General features: G+C 55.5%; 8 protein-coding genes across 8 annotated transcripts; 6 read left to right on the top strand and 2 right to left on the bottom strand.

Annotated features, from left to right (window-relative positions):
* Positions 1-524: 524 nt before the first annotated feature.
* On the top strand, positions 525-5,169 carry C8A04DRAFT_24522 (putative ATP-dependent bile acid permease; the record flags this gene model as incomplete). Its single annotated transcript, XM_062779195.1, has 4 exons — positions 525-580; positions 663-1,295; positions 1,367-4,231; positions 4,299-5,169. 4 exons carry the CDS (start codon positions 525-527, stop codon positions 5,167-5,169), a joined length of 4,425 nt encoding a protein of 1,474 aa, XP_062640651.1.
* Positions 5,170-5,428: 259 nt separating this feature from the next.
* On the top strand, positions 5,429-6,394 carry C8A04DRAFT_24521 (uncharacterized protein; the record flags this gene model as incomplete). Its single annotated transcript, XM_062779194.1, has 1 exon — positions 5,429-6,394. The coding sequence occupies one exon, from the start codon at positions 5,429-5,431 to the stop codon at positions 6,392-6,394; it is 966 nt and encodes a 321-aa protein (XP_062640650.1).
* A 375-nt stretch (positions 6,395-6,769) lies between these two features.
* On the top strand, positions 6,770-7,746 carry C8A04DRAFT_24520 (uncharacterized protein; the record flags this gene model as incomplete). The annotated part of the gene is made up of 2 exons (XM_062779193.1): positions 6,770-7,035; positions 7,146-7,746. The coding sequence occupies 2 exons, from the start codon at positions 6,770-6,772 to the stop codon at positions 7,744-7,746; spliced, it is 867 nt and encodes a 288-aa protein (XP_062640649.1).
* Positions 7,747-8,275: 529 nt separating this feature from the next.
* C8A04DRAFT_24519 (uncharacterized protein) lies at positions 8,276-9,334 on the bottom strand (the record flags this gene model as incomplete). The annotated part of the gene is made up of 3 exons (XM_062779192.1): positions 8,276-8,524; positions 8,720-8,850; positions 8,980-9,334. 3 exons carry the CDS (start codon positions 9,332-9,334, stop codon positions 8,276-8,278), a joined length of 735 nt encoding a protein of 244 aa, XP_062640648.1.
* A 3,112-nt stretch (positions 9,335-12,446) lies between these two features.
* On the top strand, positions 12,447-15,103 carry C8A04DRAFT_24517 (putative ABC ATPase; the record flags this gene model as incomplete). Its single annotated transcript, XM_062779191.1, has 6 exons — positions 12,447-12,548; positions 12,659-13,055; positions 13,159-13,354; positions 13,414-13,513; positions 13,597-14,691; positions 14,741-15,103. 6 exons carry the CDS (start codon positions 12,447-12,449, stop codon positions 15,101-15,103), a joined length of 2,253 nt encoding a protein of 750 aa, XP_062640647.1.
* Positions 15,104-15,255: 152 nt separating this feature from the next.
* Positions 15,256-16,359, bottom strand: C8A04DRAFT_34019 (NADP-dependent oxidoreductase domain-containing protein; the record flags this gene model as incomplete). Its single annotated transcript, XM_062782683.1, has 2 exons — positions 15,256-16,122; positions 16,180-16,359. 2 exons carry the CDS (start codon positions 16,357-16,359, stop codon positions 15,256-15,258), a joined length of 1,047 nt encoding a protein of 348 aa, XP_062640646.1.
* Positions 16,360-17,428: 1,069 nt separating this feature from the next.
* On the top strand, positions 17,429-19,292 carry C8A04DRAFT_24515 (major facilitator superfamily domain-containing protein; the record flags this gene model as incomplete). The annotated part of the gene is made up of 4 exons (XM_062779190.1): positions 17,429-17,636; positions 17,725-17,838; positions 17,980-18,115; positions 18,236-19,292. 4 exons carry the CDS (start codon positions 17,429-17,431, stop codon positions 19,290-19,292), a joined length of 1,515 nt encoding a protein of 504 aa, XP_062640645.1.
* A 2,086-nt stretch (positions 19,293-21,378) lies between these two features.
* C8A04DRAFT_9062 (putative peptide synthetase) lies at positions 21,379-24,689 on the top strand (the record flags this gene model as incomplete). Its single annotated transcript, XM_062785340.1, has 3 exons — positions 21,379-21,681; positions 21,736-24,085; positions 24,169-24,689. 3 exons carry the CDS (start codon positions 21,379-21,381, stop codon positions 24,687-24,689), a joined length of 3,174 nt encoding a protein of 1,057 aa, XP_062640644.1.
* Between the last annotated feature and the right edge of the window lie 347 nt (positions 24,690-25,036).

The raw sequence follows: 25,036 nt of genomic DNA, 5'->3' as shown, positions 1-25,036 counted from the left end.
GCTTGACAGGTAAGTTAGGTACCTAGTTAACAGAATAAACAGAGGAGGAATAACGATGTGTGCACCGCCTCTTCTGGGGTCGAGTGCTCGTCGCAGCGTGCTTTCATTGATGCACCCGTGCTGCACAGCGAGGGGCCACCCCCGGGAAATCAGCCTCAGGTTCACCCAGGGGGCGGCAAAGCGCGGCGCCTGCAGTTTTCCGGGCCGCCAATTCAGAAGCGAAGCACGGCGCATCCATGGATGTTTATTGTTGGCACCTGCCCAACACACCTCTGTTTAAAAGTGGGGGACACAAAAATTGTCAATTAAGCTGCCCTGGAAAATTCCGCCAGGCGCTCTTCCACAACAGGTTTGGGTTCGTCACTGCTTTCCTGAGCCCGTTCAATTCTCCACAATCTCAATTACTCGACTCCATCGCCGTCAGACTTCGGGCCTCCAGCATCGGTTGTAACGTTATTAGTCCATCGCCAGGCTAGTGGGTTAGAGGAGACTAGGAACCCCGCTCAGCGCCTGCTGTCGCCACCATGGCTGGAGAATGGGACGTAGCGGCCGCCCCGGTTGTGACAGACTTCGTCGAGCGGTAAGTAAACAAACCATCTTCTAAACCTTTCCCCACATCATGGCTACGGCGGCAGTTGACCAGTTTCCATTTCTTGCGACAGCTATTCTCAGTTCCACCTCCCTCTTATCAGTCTCTCAGCGTCTGGCGTCCTGCTTGCGTGGCAATTACGAAAAACATCCTCCGCCCAGCAACGGGCCGCCCAAACACCCGCGAAATCTGTCCGCGGTTTCTTCTTGGCTGCCCTCGAAGGTCTGCTACTAGCGACGACCTTGTCGCTAAGTCGGGATGGCCTCGCTGCAAGTGCGTCCGCTAGTTCCTGGGCCGGCATCGCTTTCGGGTCGTACCTGGGCGGATTGTATATTTTGACTCTACTGCCGCTCTCCGGCCTCGAGCACGCCGGACGGGCTGCTCGCTATCATTCGGCTGCACTCTATGCTATTTCCTTGCTTGTGGCCACCGCAACCTCTGGTGTTGGCTCGACCGCGACCAAAGTATCAGCTGCTCTGTTCGTCACCGCCTTGCTCTCGCCGCGCCCACCCCAGAAGGATGTCCGCCTTCAGCTGGACGCGACGGGCGAGTCCCAGTCCAGCATTTTTGGTCTTTGGGCGTTCGCCTGGCTAGATGACATGCTCTTCAAGGCCTGGCGCACCGGGAGCCTCCAGTCTCAGGACGTTCCGGAGCCGATTCTGCTTAGCGATGCCGACAAGCGTGTAATTCGGACCAAGCCGGGGAGGTGAGTCGTATATTTACCATTGCTACGACGCATAAAATAGATTGCGCTGACATCGCCCTTCTAAAACCCAGTGCTTCTCTTGTTCATACCCTTCTACGACATTTTGGGCCGCAGCTGGTTGTTCAGGCGGTCGTGGCGGTCGCTTGGGCAATCCTGACATTCATGCCCACTTTGCTTTTGAGGTCCATCCTCCAATTTGTCGAGGGCCCAACCGAGTCCTCTATTCAGGAAGCTCAGGGTTACGTGCTGCTCGTATTTGCCACCAGTGTTTTAGCATCCGCTGCCGAGGCTCGAACCATTTGGCTTGGCCAGAAGATTGGGCTCCGGCTGAAGACAATCCTGATTGGCGAGGTGTATCAGAAAGCATTGAGGCGGCCGGTGGCCGTTGGGTCTTCGAACGGCGGGACTGGAGGACAAACGGCTGATATCGGCACCATCATGAACCTCTTCACCGGCGATATCAACCAACTTGCTGATCTGGGGGCCAACATGCACCAGGTCTGGGCCTCAGTCCCCATACAAATCGTCATGGCGGTCACGTTGCTCTATTGGACTCTGGGGCTCAGCTCGTTTGCAGGCATTGCGTTGATGGCGCTGATGGTGCCTGTAAATTCCCGCATCGCCCAAAGTTTGGGCGCCATCCAGATGCAAGTCATGGCTGCATCGGACGTCAGAATCCAGAGCACTACCGAGTTGATCCGCAGTATTCGAGTGATCAAACTCATTGCTTGGGACTCGTTTTTCCAGCGGAAGATTGGCGACCAACGCGCCGCCGAACTCAAGGTGCTTCGTGCCCGCTATATGCTCTGGTCGACCTCTGCGACGATTTGGTACGGCTTGCCTCTGCTGATCACCTTTTCTTCCTTTTTCTGCTACTCAATCATCGGGGGGAAGTCGTTAACTCCTTCTCTTACCTTCACCTCCCTATCTCTCTTCAACCTCTTGAAGTCGCCGATCGACGACTTGATCAGCATCATTGGACGTGTCCAGGGCTCCCTCGTCGCTGTCGGGCGGGTGCAGAGCTTCTTGGGTGAGGAGGAAACGGAGAAATATCAAATCCTTGGTTCTCCCACCGGTCGCCAAGTGGGAATTGGCTTCGAGCACGCGACGCTTTCTTGGCCAGGAAAGAGCGAGGCGACAGATCTCTCATCAACGAACCGCAAGACAACAGAGAGTCCCAAATCTTTCTCGCTCAAAAACCTCGACTTCAAGTTCAAGGTTGGAAAGCTCAATATCGTCATTGGACCTACCGGCAGCGGCAAGTCTTCGCTCCTGTATGCGCTATTGGGAGAGATGCCGCTTCTCTCTGGAAATGTGAGGATGCCTGCCGCGGTTTCTCGCGAAGCTCTGCCTCAGGATGAGAAGACAGGCTTGGTTGAGGGTGTCGCATTCTGTGCTCAAGAGGCTTGGCTAACTAACAACACGGTGCGCAACAACATCCTCTTCGGCCGACCCCTCGATGAAGAGCGGTACAAGGCTGTCCTACAAGCCTGCGCCCTCGAGCCCGACCTGAAAATATTGCCTCGGGGTGATCTCACCTCCGTTGGAGATGGGGGAGTTTCTCTCTCTGGTGGGCAGAAACAACGTGTGTCCCTCGCACGCGCTGTTTATTCCAATGCGCGCCATCTGCTTCTGGATGACTGCTTGAGTGCTGTTGACGCTCACACTGCTTCATGGATCTTCCAGAGGTGCATTTCAGGACGCTTGATGCAGGGACGTACCTGCATTCTGGCAACACACAATGTGGCGCTTACAGCGCCTGGCGCCGATTATATCGTCCGCATCGACAATGGCACCGTGGTTGCTACGGGTTCTCAACAGGATTTGGTAGCTCAAGGCCAACTCCCGGAGCTTGCAAACGGGCCGGGCAACCATGTCACTCATGATGAGGTGGCTGGCGACGGTGAAGTGGATCAGAAGCCCGCTGACGAAAAGGAGGGGGAGGAAGAGAAAAAGTCCGACTCACCTGCCGCCGAGCCTGCTGGACCGAACACAAGACAAACCATCATCAAATACCTCGCTTCCATGGGCGGATGGAAATACTGGATCTCCCTGGTCGTCTTCTTCGCGGCGCAACAAGTTGGATCCATCACCGTGAACTGGTGGGTCCAGCGACTCTCCAACGCGACGGTAGAAGCGCAACGCCGCTCCGGAGACGAGACGGTCGAGAAGCCCGACCCTGCATCGCCATGGAGCTTGGAGCACTACTTTGCGATCTACGCCCTTCTCCTTGCTGTCTATTTTGTGATAGGCTTCATGAGATTGTACATCTTGTCCGTCGGCTCTTTGACGGCTTCGGTACGCATCCACGACAGTCTTCTCAAGTCCGTTCTGAGTGCGACTCTTAAGTTTTTCGACGATAAATCATTTGGTCTCTTGATCGGGTTGTTCTCTGGAGATATGAGAACTGTTGATCAAGATCTGGCCGTGCTCGCCATCGCCACCCTACATTTCGTGGGGTCACTTGTAGCTACCACGATTCTCATCGTCGTCATTACTCCGCAATTCTTTTTGCCGGCAATTCTTATCTCTCTTGTCTATTACTTCATCGCCAAGGTCTACATCTCCTCGTCGAGTGGCCTCAAAGCTCTCGAGTCGACACGCCAAGCTCCGGTCCTCCAACATTTTGGCGAGACGCTCTCCGGAATCGTCACCATCCGCGCCTACGGGGCAGAGAAGGAATATCTGACTAACAGTTCAACTCTGCTTGGGAAGCTGAACCAGCCTTCATTCTTCCTGGGGGCCACAGAGAGGTGGTTGGTTCTCCGGCTCAGTCTTACAAGCGCCTTCGTTTCCCTGTTTGCTGGCTCCTTTTCCGTCAGAAGTAACGGGGATGCCGGCACGATTGGGCTGAGCATGTCATATGCCATTGCTTTCTCAGAACAGGTACTGTGGTTGATCCGATATTACATGGTGACTACCCAGAACATGACCGCGTAAGTCGTCTTTCATGTGCTCTGTCTTCAAAGCAGCGGTCCAACAAGCTAATGCCATGCCATCCAGTCTCCAGCGCGTTCGTGGCTGCTTGGACGAAAGTGCCGAGGCGCAAGAGGCGAAATCCGCCAAGGAACCAAGCCAAGAATGGCCTCCGTCGGGCTTGGTGGAATACCGGGCAGTGTCCGCACGCTACGCAGCTCACTTGGACCCCGTACTTCGGGACCTGTCCTTCCAAGTCCAGCCCCTGGAGAGGGTGGGTATCGTCGGCCGCACTGGAGCTGGAAAATCCAGCCTGGCACTGACTTTGCTGCGCGGCCTCGAAATCGAGAGCGGGCAGATTCTGATCGACGGGTTGAACACCAAAACGATCGATTTGCACGCGTTGCGGAGCCGGCTTGCCTACGTGCCGCAAGACCCGACACTCTTTGCTGGGACGCTGCGTCTAAATCTCGACCCGTACAACGAGCACACTGACAAAGAGGTCGTCGATGCCTTGGCGCGAGTTGGCTTGCTCGATTCCCGGGAAGACGAAGGAAAGTTCACGGATCTATCCTTCACTCTTGCCGAGAAGGGCTCGAACATATCCCAGGGGCAGCGGCAACTCGTGTGCATTGCACGTGCTGTGTTGAAAGGCTCTAAGGTGGTCGTCCTGGATGAAGCGACAGCGTCGATCGACCACGAGTCGGATCTCAAGATTCAGGCATGCATCCGGACCATGGAGGCCACTGTCATCACTATTGCGCATCGTCTCCGCACCGTCATTGACTACGATCGCATCATTGGCCTAGATGCGGGGCGCGTGAAGGAGTGCGACCACTCGTGGCAGTTGCTTCAGCGCAAAGACGGCATCTTCAAGGGCATGTGTGACGCGGCAGTGGACCGCGAAGAGCTGTCTGCTCTTTCGAAAGCGGCTTGGGATATTAGGCAAACGGCCTGATGCTACCCACCTCGCATTTATTTGTTTCCGAGCGTCATGTACTAGACTGATGGAGAGTGGGATGTTATCGCGGATGGGGGTTTCCATTACTGATGTGGGAAGGTACGGTTGGAAACGAATGGGGGTCTGCATGTGCACTTGGGGGGCCAAATATCAAGTCACTCTTTTCCCGTCTGCTCCTTTACTCGTGCAATCCCCCTCTCCGACCTGTACATGTCCAGATCCGTTCCCGCTACCCCGCCGATACGTCTCCGCGGCCATGTCTATTGCGATAGCAACCACGGTCTTGAACCCCGCGCAGAACCTCGACATCTGGCTCGACTACCACCTGCTGCGCTGTGCCGTGATCATCCTCTATCTCGATGACCCGGCCCGGCGCGGCTTATTCGAGCCGCTCTGCAAAGGCCGGTCGGTGTTACTCTTCGACGGCGCCCAGGATGCGCCAACCATGTCGCGTCCCTCCCGACTTCTGGTCCGGCAATCTAGCAACCTAAAGCACGCTATCTCGTATCTATTGGAACCGGATCATGGCGGGGTCGAGTGGCTGCTGCACATCGACCAGGATGAAATCCTCTTCGAGAATGGGCACACCTCTTGGGCAACCGATCCCCGCATCGGACACGTCACATTCACCAACGACGAGGCCGTGCCACTGAGACACAGCACCTCTAACGCGTTTGCCGACTGCGTCTGGTTTCAGGCCAACGGTCCTGAAGCGGAGCCCTTCATGGCGTACGGAAATGGCAAGAGTGCGGTGCGGCTCTCGACCGGGGTGGAGCCCGATGGTGCGCATCGGTTTATCAACTTCCAAGGCGACGCCATCACCCTCCCCGATAATGCACAGGCAGCCATGGCAGGGCAGGGCCCGTACCCTGTGCTGCTGCACTACCCTTACCCCTCGTTCGAGAGCTGGAAGGCTAAATTCACCCTGTACGGCCGGTTCTCGGACTACTGGATGGACGACGAGCAGTATCCGAACCGTTTGGATTTCATGACACAATCTCGAGACCAGGCGTTGGTCGCACTGCAGGATCAAGAGCGGGGTGGCGCTGCAGATCCCTGGGCCGAAGCCAAACGCTTCTTTGAGACACGGGCCTTCGTCGGGGAAGAGCTGCAGCGAAGGATCGCGGATGGTAGGGTGAGGCGCTTCGCGCCGTTCGGGGAAGCCCGGGCGAAGGAGCCGGGCAGGGAACAGGAGGGATTGGGAGAAGCGGACGCAGATTGAGTGTGCCAAAATGAGCGTGCCGCAGCATGCCAGCTGCATAATTGCGAGTGCGAGGCATGGAGTTATGTAATTTACGAAATGCGAGGCTTGTATTTCAAGATTGAAGGATGCGAGACATGTAATTAACGTAAGGATGCGAGACACGTATTCGTAACTTACCTCGTACCACCGAATACCAACAGACCCCTGTACTCCCGTCTGTTTGCCTGCGAGCCCTGCCCAATACACCGTAGGCGCCCAATTTGCCGATTTGCTCTGAACCGCGGCGGGACAAGAACTTACGGAGAAGTTGGGGAGAGTCATTCATTGCCTACACAACGCACACGCACACACACACACTCTCTCTCTCGTTTCCCTAGGGCCGTGTACCCTAACATGGCAAGAAGATATGCTTCGCTGGGACGTTATGTCGCCGTGTTTGTTCTTGGTCTCTGTATTCCACTGCTCGACGTGACGGGGCCATTGCTTCCAGAATGGAATTTCCTTAGCCCCGCGAGGTGGCTCTGGGATGAGCAACATGCCTTGAAGGCGTTATCGACAAACCATCGGTACTCGGTGCAGGTGCTGTCTACGGACCCTTTGATGGTATACCTCGATGGATTCATCCATCCTAGAGAGGCAAAATATCTCATAGAGCTGGGGTACGAGTTAACGCAACCCCCGCAGCTGATCGCACCTGACGTTCTTCACGTTGCCGTTAAGCCGTTTTGCTAACAGATCAACCCACATTATCTTTTTTTTCTTCGCGCAGGACGCCCAAGTTTGAGCCATCCAAAGTCTACACCAGCGACCCAGACGCCGACTGGCCGGCCCCTTCGTACCGTACCTCCGACTCAAGCGTGCTGCCAGCCAAAGACCCCATTGTCGCCATCATCCGCGATCGCGCTTACTTCGCGCTGGGCTTTTTAGACCACGTCGGCGTCGAAGCCTTCCAGCTAGTCCGCTACCACGACGGCGACCTCTTCGGCATGCACTACGATTGGTTCAACGACCCCCTTCCCGACGGCAAGACGGGAAAGCATTACAACCGCCTGGCCAGCTTTTTCGTCTATCTCGAGGCCGACTGCGAGGCCGGCTCGACATACTTTCCCCATCTGCCGTCGCCGCCCGCGGGGATTCAGGAGACGGACGCGGACGCGGGGCGTTACACATCCACCCAGAAGGGGACGGGGCTGGCCGTGCTGCCGCGGCTGGGAAGCGGCCTGTTTTGGCTCAACCTGCACCCGAACGGCACCGGCGACCCGCGGACTTTGCATGCTGGCTTGCCTGTGACGTCGGGGAAGAAAATTGGTATGAATATCTGGATTAAGGGACGGGTAGAGCCAGGCCCTGAGAAAAAAGTGGGAGAATAAGAGAACTTGTCGATGAAGTTATAAATTAGGTACTTACCTACCCGTCCCCAGCTACGGTTGGCTCGTGGAACTCAAGCTCTTCAACTTGGAGGTGGGATGGACGGAAACAGGTCAACATAAAAGAAACAACAAGTACGCCAGCGTAGTACGTATGATATCTGTTCGTGAGGCACCACGCGTCTTGGCATGCCATTACCTATGTAACTTTAGCATCATCGGCCGCCCCACCCGACCCGCCGTCTCCAACCGCTGGGTGCGGCACGAACTCCACGATATCCACACGCGACAACTTTAACCTCATCAGACGCTCCACCTGATCCGCAGTCGCCACGTAACTAACTTTTTTTGTGCTAGAGTCAACCTTAACCAGACCTCACGATTACTGGTTTGGGCAGGTGTAATACAACAGGCTCCATGATCCACTTGTCAACCGCCACCTCCAAATACCCTTCCACGCCACACAGCGAACAAATAAAACAACAACATGAATTCCAACATGTCCTAAAAAAAGTCCCAAAAGACCCGATCCTCATGGCGATGGCGGGAGTTGCTGCTCAAAAGCATGATCCGAGGCCCAAATCGTCAGCGCAGTCCAGTCGTTGCACTGGTGGATCTGGCCGTCGCCAAACACGTTGGTGTCCTCGGTGTACAGCAGCGCGGCGTCGGCCTTGCACTGCACGAGCTGGCGGAGGCTGTCGAGGCAGTGTGTGACGTGCTTCCAGGGAACGGTTTGCTCTTTGCCCTCTTTGAAGTGATAGAGTGCGGCGCGGACGACGGTCTGTTTTTTGGGGGGAGGGGGTGTTGTTTAGTTTCAGGACTGGGTCTCGGATTCGCGGTGTTTGCATGTGTGTGCTTGATTTGCTTTACTCTCATAAGGGGTAGGTAGGGTGCAAGGATGGGGTTTATAATGTGAGAAAAGAGGTTGGGAAAGGAAAAGGGAGAGAGAGAGGAGGAGAAAGAGAGAGACGCTTACCACGCAGTGAAGCTGATGGAATCCAGCAACGAAATAGACGGACGAGTTGTCGTCTCCGGGGTTGGCGAGGCTCTGTGGCAGGTGTTGTGCCGTAGCCCAGTCCTTCTCGACGGTGACGAGTCCCGCACCTCCTATTTTTCAGGAGTAAGTAAATAAAATGCTGCGTACATGCAAATTAAAAGGCAATGGATGGTTTCACGGCATATTAGAAAGACGTGGGAAGGGGAAAGAGGGTTGGGAAGCGGCTAAGGAATCCTTACGGGGAAAGAGCCCGGACCAGAGTGGGTTCGAGACGGTTTTGTTATCATCACTGAAGGGCGTGTTCCAGTGGAAGGCCGTCGACAGGCGGTCATGGTCCGCGTGGTTGAGCATGTCCATCTCTGGTGACGCCGACATGTGCTCGTGCTTTGATGCTATGTTGTAGCCACCAAATATGCCAGCCCAGATGCCGTTGCTGACGAGTAGGGCTGCGCTGAGGAGAAGGGTCACGCGAGGGCCGGCCCAGGTACGCTGCCTCGGGGACCGCTCACGGTGAGAGCCAGTCAAGAAGCCGGTGCCCGACTCGGAGGACAGACGGCCCACGGGCGAGTAGGTGCTTCCGTCTTTGGTTGCCATCGTCTTCGGTCTTCCTCTTTTCTTCTTTTAGAAGTAAAGAATAAAACGGCCTGGTAATGAGTGCAGGCGAATCGGCCGTCCGGGTTAGAGGGATGCGGTCGTAATATTGCCCACGGGGGAGGGGGAATGAGGTTTTGAGGAGCGCTAGTTGGTATGTTTTCCTGCTTGGGGGTAAGGTTGAGTAATGAGCTGGAGGAGAGAAAATTGGGGAACGAGGAGCGGGAAGAGGAGGGGTAAGGGGTCTGGGTGCGAAGAGCGAGGGAGTGAGAGATTCGTCGAGAAGAAGGAGAGGGGAAGAAGGATGGGTTCGAGAAGACGAGGGAGGATGAGGGTATCCCGATGACCCTATGTCTTCTGGTGGGAGAATACCGAGCGGGGGAGGGATTGTACGGGAGGTTTTACGTACCAATACCATCAGAGCGTGACCCAGTTGGCTGCATCGGGATTTTGGGATCAACCAATACAACCAATACAACATGTCGTGCGGTATGTGGGGGGCTGCAATGCCGATATTACCATGCGATCCTTCTCATCAGCATGTAGTTGCAACGATGCAAGAGACGCGGGATGCCCCCTTTCGGCAGCCTATCGCGTCACCATCTCAAATGTCCAAGCGGCTATCTCGCCGCCGTTAGCGGCCCTAAAAGTGACAAGACGAAAAGGGTGAAAGCGGAGAAGGCCGGGTGAGGCCGGCGGGAGGGCGGTGGTGCAATAGGATCTGAAGAGCATATAAAGAAGGGGTCCCTGAGGCGAACAGAATCGACCAATCTTCCAACATCAACCGACTCGCAACTCAACAAAGCCTCTTCTGTAAAACCTTACAAGCTTAGTCAAGTCTTGACGCCCTCAGCCAACATGCAGTTCTCCAGCATCTTCCTCAGCGTTGCCGCCTTTGTGCTCGCTGTCAACGCCGCTCCCGCTCCTGTCGACGATGCCCAAGTTGCCGCTGCCAACGTTGTCGTGAAGGGCCAGCCCTTCCCCCCCTTCGGGTATGTACACCTTCTCCACGAGACCGCCTTAGGGCAGTGAAGGCATATCTAGTTGCTAATACGTCTGTGCCCGCTGCCAGCTACGAGGAGGCTTAAGAAACACCAGGAAGGCACTGGGAGGAGAGATGATGGAAGGTTGGGCTTTATGATCTCGCATCTAGCATAGCATAGAACCACAAGCTTCTGCACACATACCCTGCTCTGCTACTGCCATTTATACCGTGATTGCGTTTGCGAGTGTCAGGAGCTTGTTTTGAGGCGTCTTGAGGAAAAGTGTCGTCGCAGAGTGTCGATTCAGGGCCACTCACGCCTATTGCTTGTGGAATACAGGAGTGGCTTGTGATATCATGGCGTTCTGGCGCTGTCGGTCTGTCTCCCAACTGATGTACATACATGGCTCCCCTACTGATGTACATACATGTCCACATGCGGCTATACCTCTGGCAAGACCGAGCCCGAGGTGATGTTTCTCTGCCGTGCCCATTCCCACAAATCACCCCAGTTGCGACAATGTCGAGGCGTGGCCCCCGGGTTGGCCTGGGGCTCCCCATTCAGCGTGGTGTAGACGATCGGCTGCAGGTTTCCCTCGCACAGGAGGCTTTGGCGGAGGATTCCTAGACAGTGCTCTATTGAGGCGAAGGCATTTAGTTCGGTGTGTCGATTCGGAAAAGAAAGAGGAACAGGCTCGGGAGATACGGTGACGGGCGACCTTACCAACGTGAACGCGACGCTCCTCGGAGGTCTCGCCGTCGTGCATCTGAGGAATCCCCAGTGCATGATTGCGAACATAGTTCTGACCTCCAGCTGTTAAGTTACTTGCACCGACAAAAGGAGAAGGATGAAGCGCGAAAGAGACGCTCTTACCAAGCAATGCATGTCGTGGAAGACCTGAGGTGTGACAGCATATTTCCCTGGGGTGTCCGCATCGCGGGCTGTGTGGGCCGGCAACCTTGAAGCCTCCTGGGCAGTGATACTTAGGAGTTGGACTGCATGTAGAACAGGGTCAGGAGCTGGTGCGACTATGATCATGCGAGAATGGACGCAGCCTTGAGCCTAAGAGGCGAGTGATTCGAGACGCATCGACAAGTGCTTACCACTCGAGAGCTGCCGCCAAAGAAGATTGATGTCGTCCTCTGAGCCTTCGAACCAGTGCCGTCCCCAGAAAGTCTTGAAGTCAGGGCTGCCACCTGGCCCGGGACCCGTGTCGAAGCGCACCGTGGAACACTGGACGACGGATGGAACATCCTCATAGACGTCTGTAAGGGAGCAGTTAGCAAACGACGCTACCCTCCCGAGATAGAATAAGTAAATAAAAGAAAGGGAAAAGGGGGATTGAATTAAAGAAAAAAAAACAATTGTAGAAAACGAAAACCACCCTCAATCACTCGAAGATTGGGGATTGTAAAGGCGTGGGCGGTTATTGCGTGCCTTCAAAACTTCGAAGATGGCGGCACTCATCCTCGGCGGCACCCGATACGGCTTGCTTGGCGGCCCATGGCGAAAGATACAGCAGTGTCAGAGCGATGTTGGCGAGGAGTGAGAACCCTAAGAGACACTGCAAAGCTCGGGACTGCCTTTTCGACGGCGAATCGCCTTGGGATGGTTGCGGGGCGCGGGTTTCGTCAGAAAGCTCCAGAGAGTCTCGTTCTTGCACTTTGGAGTATGAGCGTGCGGCCAACATATTCCCGTTTCGCCTCAGGTCGTATCTGGCTTGAAACGTGGTGTAAAGTAAAACGAATGGGCACGGACACAAAACACCCCGCCACAGAAGGCCCAACCAGCGGGGAAGGCGCTGGTTAAGTACAGCTGCGGGTAGTACCCAGGGGGGCCGGCCCCAGGTCTCGCCTAGAGGTAGGCGAAAGGGCCTGGCATGGATGCTTGGGCAGCGAGGCATGTGCCCGCCCGTTGGGGCTGTCAGCGGGTGTGACAAGGGCCTGCAGCCTGCAGGCTCGCTGGTAACCTTCCTAACCCACGCCCACTGTATTTCCATCCTTGAGACAACCTCTTTTTATTTTTTTATTTCTCTTTGCCCAACGTCCATATCGTTCTGTTTACAATCTCTGGAGGAAAACTCAAAACCTCATCTCTGCCTAGGCAACACCATCAATACAGCCTCGCTCGTCATGGTTCACTCGGATGCTGAAAATGCGCCGGGGGCGCCTGAGATCATTGCCACGCGCCAGCAAACGCGTTTCCATATTGCCGAAGACAAGAGGTCGTCAGATGTAGGTCCCGTCCACAATCTGCTCCACCACCAAGCACCACCACAACAACAACAATAAATGGGCGCTGTCAGCAAGGGCCCGTGACTAACACGTCTGCGACTTGCTCCAAGGTTTCCATCGAACAATTGACCCTCTCCATTCGCACCAGCCCGGTGGCCAGCAAAGCGGGCAAGACAGTGAAGACTGTGAAGTCCAAAGCTGGCAGCGGGGCTGCCAAGACCAAGGATATCCTGGTCGACACGAACCTGCGACTCAAGGCCGGCGTCCACTACGGTCTTCTCGGCCGCAATGGGTCGGGAAAATCTACCCTCCTGAGGGCATTGGCGGGGAAGATGATACCGGGATTGTCACTTGCCACCAAGATCGTGCTGCTGCAGCAAACCGCTACTGGTAGCGGTAGTGACAGCGACACGTCAGCGGCCATCGAGCCCCGCGAGAAGAAGCCGGTTTTGCAATACATACTCGAGGGGGACGAAGAAAAAAACAAACTCTCGGAGGAATTGAACAGTAATACCTACTCCCCGTTGCTGAGTCTGAGTCTGACCGCTCGGCACTGGCCCGTGGCTCGTCCAGAAGCTTCTTAGCTCATGGCTAACCAAGCCCGTAACAGTCCTTACCCAGATCGATCCCGGGGACGGCGACGAGTTGGGACGGCTCCGCGCATACCGCCGGTTACTTTATACACGACTTGCCAGAGAACTTACGGAAGCGCAGAAGAATGCGGCGCTGCGGAGCGGAGCCAGGGGCTCCCAGGCACGCAAAGACTTGATCACCATGGAGAAAAAGGTGGAAGAAGCCCACAACAGGTTAGGCCACAGCAAGCCACAAGAAGACAGTCGGGACCTTGAGTGTTAATCAAGCGCAGAGTGGACAACATTGAGGAACCGCTCGATGCCAAAGAATGTCAAGACGAACTCGCCGAAGCTTCGCGGCTAACAGCTGAGCTTCAAGCCGATCTAGACGAGGTATGTGGCACCTACTTTTCACCGTGACACCCCCGGTTGCCAACCTTCTTTTGAGAGCTAACAGGATTGACATCTGTCTGCAGCGGCGACTCGGCGATCAAGAAGCGCGGCCACGAAAGATCCTTTCGGCGCTTGGCTTCACCGAACAGATGATGCAACAGCCCTTCAACGAGCTCTCTGGGGGCTGGCAGATGCGCTGCATGCTTGCCAGTACCCTTCTCCAAGACGCAGACATCATGATCCTCGATGAGCCCACCAATTTCCTCGACCTTTTAGGGATCATCTGGCTCCAGAAATATCTCGTCGATCTCCGGACGGAAGCTAACAAGACCGTCGTCGTCGTTTCGCACGATCGCGACTTTATTGACCACGTGTGTGAGGAGATCATCATGATAAAAGATGAATCCTTGGTCTACTTTGAGGGAAATCTAACCGCGTACGAGGAAGACCTGAAGTCGCGGAGGCAGAACTTAACCCGTCTGAAGGAGGCCCAGGAGAAGCAGACTGCTCACATGGAGAAGACCATCGCCAACAACATCCGGGCCGGAAAGAAGCATGGGGATGAAAACAAGCTGCGCCAGGCCGTTTCTCGCCAGAAAAAGCTGGAGGACCGCATGGGAATGCAAACCAATGCCAAGGGCGGGAGGTTCAAGCTATCAAGAGATATGGCGGGATTTCACAGTTCGAAGCGCGCCGCGATAGACATCCCTCCCGAAGAGGCTGCGGTGAGCATCACCATCCCTGTCGCGCCCGACCTCCGATTCCCCGGGGCCTTGGTATCGTTGGACCACGTCTGGTTCTCATACGGCCCCAAAGAGGCATCCATCATACAGGACGTAAGTCTCAGCATTCATATGGGATCGCGTGTCGGCATCGTTGGCCTCAACGGCAGTGGCAAGTCCACGTTGATCAAGCTCGTCACCGAGGTTACGTCTCCTACTAGGGGAACCGTCGCCCGCCATCCCCGACTCAAACTCGGCTATTACTCACAACTTGCGGTCGAGGAGCTGAGGGCTGCTGGGATGGCTGATCCGTCGATGACAGCGCTGAGCACCCTGGCTGCCGAGGCTGGCGATGAGATGGACGAGGCGGACATGCGCGGCTTCCTTGCTTCGTTTCACTTGGCGGGTAATACTGCCTCACATGTCCCGATTGCTAAACTTTCAGGCGGTCAATTGGTATGTTTGCAAAATCACGCTTTCTTTAGACTAAGCTAACGTCTTCGAGGTGCGTCTTGCCTTGGCTCGCATCGTTTGGAACCATCCACATCTTCTCGTCCTCGACGAAGTCACGACCCATCTCGACTTTTACACGGTACAGGCGCTCAGCCGGTCTCTGAGGGCCTTTAATGGCGCGCTTCTGCTTGTGTCTCACGACCGGTTTTTTGTCAAGTCGGTGATCGAGGGAGACGCGGAGTTGCTCGGGAGCGATGAGGAGGAAGAAGAGGAGGATGAGGAGGAACAGACCAAGGCCGAGATGAAGCGGGATCTGTATCTCATGAAGAAGGGGAAGCTGACCCGTCTGGCGAATGGCGTGCGCGACTTTGAGGAGTCGTTGGAGTCCAGGGTTGACAAGCTGCTTGCCGCTTAACAAAAGCATTGTTTGACACGTCTGCACCTTGAGATGGGTGGCTAGAAAGGACCATAAACAGACTTCAAGATTGCTCGCGTCACTTCGCACGTCAGTCGCCCTAGGAAGCAAGTCCTCCCCTGGTGCCTTCCAAGAGCTCGCATTCCTTAACCTTACGTGGCTACCCCCTCGGGCCTGTTATCTAACACCGCCTCAATTTCCTCCACAATCTCAGGCGTCAACTTGTCCAGCAGCTCAAGTGCTTTGAGATTATCCACGACCTGCTCACTCTTACTCGCGCCCAGAATCACCGTACTAACGTTCGGGTTCTTGGCCGCCCACGCCAGCGCAAGATGAACGACCTTGGCATCCAGCCGCTCCGCAATCTTGGTCAGCTTCCTGACCTTTTCGATCTTAGCCTGCCCAACCTCGCTCTCGTGCTCTTTAATGGTATACTGAAAGAAGTGCTTGTTGGTCGCGTACCGCGAGTCCTCAGGGATCCCGTCGTTATACTTGCCTGTTAGTAGGCCGAACGCGAGGGGTGACCAGGTGGTAGTACCGTAGCCGTACTGCTTGAACAGCGGGGTGTACTCAACCTCGACACGCTCGCGGTGGAAGGCGTTATACTGCGGCTGCTCGGCAACGGGGGCGATGAGGTTATGCTTCTCGGCGAGCTCAATAGCCTCGGTGATTTGGGCGGCACTCCACTCGGACGTGCCCCAGTAGTAGGCTAGGTTGAGGTTACGGACGGTCTGGGTAAAGGCCTCGACAATCTCGAGCATGGGTGTGGCCGGGTCGTGCCGGTGTGCGAAGACGATATCAACATATGGGGTCTGGAGCCGGGCAAGGGAGGCCTTGAGGCCCTCGACGATATGCTTACGACCCAGGCCGCGTGTATTAGGCTCCTTACGGCCGGTGCCGAAGAAGATCTTGGTGGTTAGGACGTACTCGTCGCGCGGCCAGGCGAGCTCCTTCAAGGCGGCGCCCATCTCGACCTCCGCCGCGCCGTCAGCGTAGGCCTCAGCCGTATCAAAGGTTTGCTATGTAGCTCTGTAAGCTGACTATCTGCCAATGGTCTGAAATCGAGGGAAACATACAATGCCATGGTTCCAGGCGGTCTGCAGAATCTCCTTTACAATGTTCCCCTTCTGGGTGTTGCCGTAGGTGACCCAACTGCCGAGCGAGAAGACCGAGACCTGCAACCCCGTTTTGCCCAGGTGGCGGAATTTCATGTTCTTGGGCTCGTAGGCCGTGGGTACTGCCGAGTTGGTGGACATGGTAGCGGTGGATGGATGCGACCAGGACTCTTGCTCTTCGAACTGTCCCAAACTCGGCGCACTGTGGTGGCCTTGGGGGGGTTGTTAGGAGAATGTTTGGGCCGGTTGGCGAATGTGATGTTGTTAATAGTACGAAACAGGCCGAGGAAGAAACCACCATCAAACAAACATCAGCAGCCGGCCGAGAGCCTCTAAACACTCCAACAAGAGGCGGCCGTTGGCCGGTGTTTGGGCGCAGTTCAAACGCAAGCGAGCCGGGTAATTAACGTTACACGGTACTGCCCCCACGCCTCCATGCATTACCGTTCGGCATCCCTGCTGGGCTAATACCACAGTCTGCTGCACGCCACTCCTTCGAGACAGCAGGTCTCAGAAAGAGGGGCAGGGGTGTCTGCAGCCAAATCCTTCCTCGACGCCGCATTGTTGCATAGGGCAGACGGCCCGCGTGAGGTCCAGCGAAATGGAGAGACCGGGGGAACGGGGGGAGCGGGCGGAATGGAATTCTTGGGGGATGGGGGAGACCGAGCAGTGAAGAGAAACGGTGTGCGGGGCGGCTCAAGTCGAGTTGTATTATTGTATTCGTATACATACACGCAGCTCTCCCGTTCTCAGACATCGGGGTTCATTGAACATTCGCCCGAGATACCTAACCGACACCACCCACACTGCCCGCGAGTCCGTGACGGGTTACTGTGCAGTGATTTCAAAGGGCGCCAGGCCGTGCCACCGCATTCTCTCTTTCTTCTTACACCTCATTCCTGCTTCCCGGTGCTGTGCCTGCCAGTGGCTGTCGCGTCTTTTCTCCCCCTTCCTCCGCCATATTCTGGCTAGGTTGCTAGTATGCGGAAGGCATTATCTCAGGTATGATGCCCTCTGAGACTCACACGCCACCTCCTCTTCTTCTCCCCCTCTTATCCCCCCTTGCGCTTCCGGTCCTCGGTCCTCCCCAGTCCCAACCCCGGCGCTGCCAAGCCCCAGCCCTACCATCGAGTATCGACGGCCGTTGAGATGCTGAGATGCTAAGATGGAACACGAATAGATTCTCAATGCAGGCCACGTCGCAGGGCTCATGGTGCTCGTCACCGTGGGCATGACCATGTTCGAGGCAGCGCGCGTTCCCATACTCGAGGACGCTGTGTGCCGCGACTTTTATGCCCGCCTAGCAGCAGCCCCTGCCTCGGACGGCTTGGAGCACCTGCACGACTGCAGAACGACCGAGGTGCAGGCAAACCTCGCCAGGCTGAATGGCTGGTTTGACAACGTCTCGGCCGTACAAGGTGAGAAAGGCCCTATTCATGTACATGTACATACATTGAAACCAATCAATGCCCCTGCTTACAACTTACCGCTTACTCCGTACCGTAGCCCTTATCCTCACTTTGCCCTACGCACGGCTGGCCGAGAGCGTTAACAAGCACATGTTTCTCTGCGTCGGGTTTGTGACATCGACCGCTTCCATGGCGTATTTCTTTTTGATATGTAAGACCCTTTTTCTCTTTCCTTTCTTTCCTTTTCTCTTTTGCTTTTTTTTTCTGTTTTTTTTTTTTTTTTCTTTTGGCTCTTCTCATTGATAACCTACCTCTCGTCGCCCTCATCAATCATGGCTAACCGCCTTTCAAGGCCACTTCACGGGCCCTTCGGTCCCAGTCGGCTTGGTCGTGCTCTCGCGCCTGGTCGAGTGCGTTGGGGGAGGCATCTCTATGGCTTACATCCTCCTCTACTCGCTCCTGGCGCAGGCAGTCACCCCGGAAACTCGGTGCGTTAACCTCCGCTTCATTTCTTTTTGTTTTTACTTTCTCCCGGCCCCCCCTCGGTGGACTGTTGCTGGGCTTGAACCTCTGCCGTACCTAACTACCTGACTTGGCGTTGCGTTCAGTTCGGCTGTCTTCTACACCATAGGAGCGATGCTGCTGCTATCGCGAGCATTCGCCATGACCATCTGCGGCATTCTACTCAGAAGCGCCCCGTGGGCGGTCGGTCCGGTCACAGTACTGGCCTATTCTCTCAACATCCCTATCATCCTGTTTATAGCCGCCCGTCGGCCGAAACTGCCCACCGAGGCCGACGAACCGCTAGTATCGAGCCAGCCCGATATTGACGATGATGATTACATCAATGACATGGGCAACTGTAACAATAACAATAACAGCAGCGACAGCCAACGCGCCCATCACGATGGGATGGAAAGCGTAAACATGGCCGCGGACGGATCAACCAGGCCGGGCATGTCCCTTGTCCAACACATTAAGCATGTGTTTGTGACCACATACAACGAGTATCTGGGCCGGACCGTATTTCGCATCAGCTTGATTGCCTGCGGCATCAAGATCCTAGGGCTCGATGTGCAGCTCATCCAGACGCAGTGGACGGTCGAGCGCTTTGACTGGACCTTCTCGGCCGCGACCTACGTCAACGCGTACGCAACACTCGTGTGCATGTTGGTGCTGGCCGGATTACCCGCGCTGTCCACGTACCTTATCACCCGCCTCGGCAGCGCCCGCCGCATGGAGATCGTCATCATCCGCTGGAGCCTCGTGCTTCGTATCATCGGAAACCTGGCCATGGGCCTCGCGCCCAGCCGCCCCTATTTCCTCATGGGTGTCACCATCCAGGCCCTGTCGGCCGGCACCTACGACACCTTCAAGTCCTTCCTCACCGGCCTGAGCTCCAGCGGCCACGTCGCCGAGCTCTACGCCGTCATCAGCCTGCTCGAGACAGCTGCTCGCATCGTCTCGTCACAAATGTGGGCCAACATCCTCGTTGTCTCTCTCGATCTCCGCGATCCGTTCAGGGGCTTGCCCTTCTGGATCGCTGCACTTTTGGGTCTACTGACCATCCTCACCGTCCAGCTCATGGTGCGGCAGCTGCGGCATGAGCCACCCGAGCGCGGAGCACGAGCTAGGAGTCCGGACCGAGCTGTGGCCGTTCCGTAGGTTGAGGGTACGTAACTGGGCTGCAGTTTACGGTTATGAAACGTTCTAGAATAGTTTGTCTAGAGTTCAAACTAATTACGTCACGATTACAAATGAATGAATAAAATAAATGACACAAGATATCTTCAATGGGTCACAAAGCGCAATGAGAGCAATGAATTAGATTATTTAAATCAAAATCCCTGAAATTAACGTCATTTGAAAGCTCTCGGAAAGCTTTAACCATCCTCGCCCACGGTTGCCCAGACACCAGAATCCCCCTCCGTAATCATGGCAAGCACCATGTTTGAAGAAAGAACAAAAAGAAGAGAATTAATACGGTTACTCGAGGGCGCAACTGAGGTGAGTATTGATCATGATTATTGATAAGTCGGGCAGGCAGTAGGGCAAAAAGCTAAATCCCGCCAAATTCATTTTACAGGCATTAACTAAAAACAGGCTCGCGAGGTAGTACAAATCCTCGTTCGCCCAGTCACCCACGCTATTAAGAACAACTAACTAACAACTGAACTTAGAGGCTAACAGCTGGAGAAACACTGAGATTCGCCGGAATGAAGAAACAGGGGCGAATTGTTAGAGAAAGAACCATCAATTCCTAGCTAGTTGCTCTACATATAGACAATACTTAAGAGTGGTTCTACAAAAGAACTGGCCCTGGGGAACTCGTCCCTAACATTGGGTTATACTATGACCATTCCTATGTTCCGTGCATTCTAGGTTTTTTGCCTTATTTGCTACTTTTCTTATGTTCTTCTTTTTCTACTTCTTCTTTTCTTTCTTTTTTCTTTCTTTTCTTTTTTCTTTCTTTTCTTTTTTCTTTCTTTTCTTTTTTCTTTCTTTTCTTTTTTCTTTTTTTTCTTTTTTCTTAAAAAAACAAAATTGTTTTTCTTCATTTCCCGCCTTGTTACTGCCGTTCTTGATTCCCGTTTGATCATTATTTAAATAATTCCCGTATTTATTCAGTGGCTACTCTATTCTCCTAATTAATCGTACCTTGGTGTCGTTCCTCCCAGGCTCGCTCTAGGTGCTTCCGGTTTTGACGTTGGGCGCCAAGACTAGAATCGAGGGCTTTAAGAACTTCTCGAAGTGTGAATGTGCAATTCCAAATTCTGGGAAAAAAGGCTTCGCAAGAAATGGGGTTTGGGCAATTGCTTTTATTTAAGGTCTTATTTTAAGTGCAGGCATCACTTTCAGTCCAGCACTGCAAGGATTATTCTCAACGCAGATTGGTTCCTGCTTCGAGTCTTCGACATGCCATCCCGGTCGGTCAAAACTAACATCTTACATGGCGGGGCATGGCGGGGCATCGCAACAACATTGTGAGAAACGACCACCGACCGCCAGCCAGATATGAGCGGACTTCACAAAAACCCCTCCTCCCGAAATCCGTGGGATGATTGCGAACCCGGAGTTTCGGCTCCGACACAGTCTCGCGCCTTGGGCATCACGGCATCCACGTCAAGCCCATTTGGGCGATTTGGCCGCCACCCGAGGCATGAAGGCAGCTGAACCGCGACATACACATCGCAGGACAGAAAGGGCATGCAGTCGTCCATCAACCTCGGTACGCGGTCCCAACAAATCGCTGACTATTAGTGGAGGCCGCTCTTGTCGTGGGATTAGTGATCCAATCATAGGCCTCGGATGGGTTCAGTTACGAGACACAGTCAGCAGCAGAGGTTGGCTTGTTGGTACCCGCATCTCGTGGGGAGTGAGGTGACAAATAATACTTCGGACTGTGATGAGACAGCAGGTTTCCCCGGGATAGGCGCCCTTGCCGCGCGATTGGGAGATCGGGTGTCGAGACGCATGTGATGCAAGACCGAGCCCAAATCCGAGACCTGGGGGCTCCAAATCATGCAATGCTGGCTCTAGCTGATTAGTGTGCGGCACGATGCAGTGATGCGCGCGAGGTGCCTCGAGAACGCATGGGATGCTGGTCTACGGAGTTGGGCAGCAGCAGATGGGTATAAGTAAAAGACTCTTCTCCTCCTAGCCACGCATCTCTGGAATTCCTCCACCGGTGTCTTCAACTCAGCCATTGAACTGAAAGCCCGACCCTCACATCAACGAACAACTCACCACCATGGGTTCTCTTGCCTCGGACTTTCTCGCACCTGCGGTGTTCGTCGAGCAGGTGGCCGCCGAGACCCCTGATAAAGTTTGGGCCAAGTATCCCGAGGTCATCGGGAAGAGTGATTCGATTCGCCCGGAGATCGCCTGGCGAGACATCACATGGTCGCAGCTTTCCCGGGCGGTCGAGTTCACAGCGCGATGGCTGGAACAGGAACTCGGCCCGGGCAACGGGGAGGAGCCCGTGGCGTATACCGCGGTCAACGACTTTCGGTATCCCGTCGTAGTCATGGCGGCGTTGAAGGCGGGGTATAAGGTGAGTAGGGCTATTCATGCGCGGCCCTGAACCAAAGCTACTGACACATCGCAGAGCTTCCTGATCTCCCCAAGGAACTCCCTCGAGGGCAATTTGTCCCTGCTCAACGCCACACAATGCGTCAAGTTCGTCCACAGCGCCGAGTTCCAGGGTATGGTCAATGGACTCGCCCAAGCGACACCCAACCTCCAAACCGCGCAGATCCCAGAAGTGGCCGACATCTTTTCAGCGGCCGAAGGCACCACAGACCAAGGCCGCGGGTCCAAGTACCTTAAAGACCAAGAAACATTCGTCATCCTCCACTCCAGCGGCTCAACAGGCCTTCCTAAGCCCATCTACCTCAAAGGAGGCATCTTTCGCGTCGGCGCCGAGAGCCTGTCGATGCCGGCCCCCGAAGGCCGCACCAACGTGCACATCTCCATCATCCGAAGCGAGCTCCTCCTCTGCACCCTGCCCTTCTTCCACGTGTATGGCATCATGATGCTGTTCAACCGCTCCCTCTACAACCAAGGCCCGCTCACCATCTTGCCCTCTGGCCGCCCACCTACAGCAGACCTCATCCTGCACGCCCTCGAGCAGGTCCAGCCCCGTTCGGCTGTGTTCCCCCCGTCCATACTAGAGGACATCATCAACATTCCCGGCGGGCTGGAGAAGTTGGGCAAGCTGGATGCGGTGTACTACGGTGGTGCGCCCTTGGCGAAAGCGATCGGAGACAAGATCACGCGGGTGACCCAGCTGGTGAATACCATCGGCAGCACCGAGACGTTTAACTTCCCCAACTTGAACCCGGTCGACCCGGCGGATTGGGAGTATTTTGAGTGGAATCCCCAAGTGGGCATCGAGATGGAGCCCACGGGCGAGGAGGGCGTCGCGGAGTTGGTTATCAAGCGCCAACCAGGGAATCCCTTCCAGAGTGTCTTCCACAACTTTCCGGATGTCGACGAGTACCGCCCGCATGATCTCTATCAACAACACCCCACCAAGCCAGCCCTGTGGAAGTACATCGGCCGGGCAGACGACATCATCGTCCTGCGAAATGGCGAAAAGACCAATCCCGTGTCGTTCGAGAAGGCCGTCGAGGGCCATCCGTGGGTCAAGGGCGCGATCGTCGTCGGTACCGCACAGCTCCAGGCCGGGTTGATCCTCGAACCGCAGCCGGAACAGGCCCATCTGACGCTGGAGGCGTTCTTAAAGGAGGTGTGGCCCGCGGTGGAGGCGGCCAACGCAGAGTCACCTGCACATGCCCAAGTCTGGCGGACGATGGTGGCGCTGGCTTCGCCCGAGAAACCGTTTGAGCGCGCGCCCAAGGGATCCATCATCCGCAAGGCGACAAATACGTTGTACGAGGACGAGATCAAGGTGTTGTATGAGGGCCCTGCGGAGACAGGCGGTAGCCAGGGCAAGACCGGGTTGCTGAATAACAACCAGCTACGCACCGTCATCCAACAGGCCGTGCAGTCGGTGATGGCCGGTCGGGCGAGCGAGCTGACAGACGACGCCAACCTCTTCAAGCTTGGCGCGGACTCGTTGCAGGTCATGCAGATTCGCCAGGCCCTCAGTGCGGCCGGGATCAACTGCCTGACGCGTGCGGTTTACGAGAACCCCAGCATCAACATGCTTGTCCGGGCGCTCGGGAATGGCGCCGACAATGTCGCTCCCACCATCACCATCTCCCGGGAAGAGAAGATGTCAGCCATGATCCACAAGTACACCAAGTTTGCGCCTCGGGCAACAGAGAGCGTCAAGCCCGATTCCACCTTCGCCGTCCTGCTGGTCGGTTCTACAGGGGCCCTCGGCACGCACCTCCTCTACGAACTGCTCCAAAACCCGGCCGTCGAGCGCGTCTACTGCCTCAACCGCTCCGACAACGCGGCCGAACGGCAAGTCCAAGCCTTTTCCGACCGCGGCCTAGGCATCCCCGACGTGGCCTCTCACCCCAAGGTGCGCTTCCTCACCGGCGAGACGCGGCATGAGAACTTCGGCCTCAGCCCAACCGAGTACGCCGACATGCAAAGTGACGTCAACACCATCCTTCTCAACGCCTGGCCCGTCAACTTCAACAGCACCCTCGACAGCTTCGAGGATGTAATCGTGGGAGTCAAGCGCTGCGTGGACTTTGCCGCCGGCTCGGCGCGCCAAGCCCATATCGGGTTCGTGTCGTCGGTTGCCAGCGTGCTCAACTTCCCCGCGGTGCGCAGTCGGGAGGGCGACGAGGTGCTCGTCGTGCCGGAGGAGTTTGAGGCCGATAACAGCCTGCCGGCACGGCAAGGGTATGGCGAGTCGAAGCATGTGGCTAGCTCAATCCTAGCTAAGGCGGTCAAGGAGGGGCTCGTTGGCGGGACTGTGCTGCGGGTTGGCCAGCTCGCGGGGACGGCTGAGGCGAAGGGGGTTTGGAATCGACATGGTGAGTGTCTCCCCGTTTTTTTTGTTTTTTTTTTGTTTTTTTTTTTTACGGCGGTACAATGCCTGTTGACTAACAATCCGCAGAATGGCTGCCCTCGCTCATCAAGACGTCAAAGTCTCTAGGCAAGATCCCACGATCGCTAGGACCTTCCAACGACAACATCATCTGGGTGCCCGTCGACACCGCAGCAAAGGTGATCACCGAGTTCTTGCCCATCGGGACCCAAAAGGAGGTGGATTCCACCCCGGCATCGCTCAACTGCTTCAATGTTATGAACCCGCAGGTCACACAGTGGGCCGACCTGGCGAAAACCGTGCAAGATTTCTACGCAGAGCAAGGTAACGAGCTCATCAGTGTCGAGTTTGAAGAGTGGTTGAGCGATCTGCGGAGCATCGATGCGGCACAGACACCAGAGCAAGTCGCAAAGTTCCCGGGTGTCAAGATTCTCGACTTTTACGAGGGCCTCAGGTTGGAAGCGGATATTGAAGGGCCGGAGCTGGCATTCGCGACGAAGAAGGGGAGCGCACGGAGTAGCGCCATGGCTGGATTGCGGTCTCTTGAAGGGGACTTGATGCGGAAATGGTTGGTGGAGTGGGATTTTTGATGGAATTTAACGTTGGATAACTTAACGACAAGTTGTGAGATGCAACAAAAACCGAGAAGACGCTGTGAATTGGAGAACATTGCAACGCAGATCCCAAACTGAAGGAATGCACGAGCACCAGGCCCTGCATCAGACCCTAACCCTCGCTTGAGCGGTGAGAGCTTGTGCAACTGTCAGCCTGTCCTGCAGCCGTAGCAGTGCCCCGCACTTGTTGCTGACCCCTCCTCGCGCCTGCCCCGCTGCAAGATCGGGCAAAGCGCCTGTTATCAGTTCCACTCTGCAAATTGAAAAATCCAAATTTTTTCCGAAGCTGCTGAGGCCCTCTGTTGCTGCAAACAACCCCCAAC

Source organism: Dichotomopilus funicola (genome assembly GCF_033296635.1).
Source record: "Dichotomopilus funicola strain CBS 141.50 unplaced genomic scaffold C8A04scaffold_3, whole genome shotgun sequence".
Classification (NCBI taxonomy): domain Eukaryota; kingdom Fungi; phylum Ascomycota; class Sordariomycetes; order Sordariales; family Chaetomiaceae; genus Dichotomopilus; species Dichotomopilus funicola.
The sequence above is the reverse complement of the archived record's forward strand: the minus strand, read 5'-3'. Positions and strand labels throughout refer to the sequence as shown.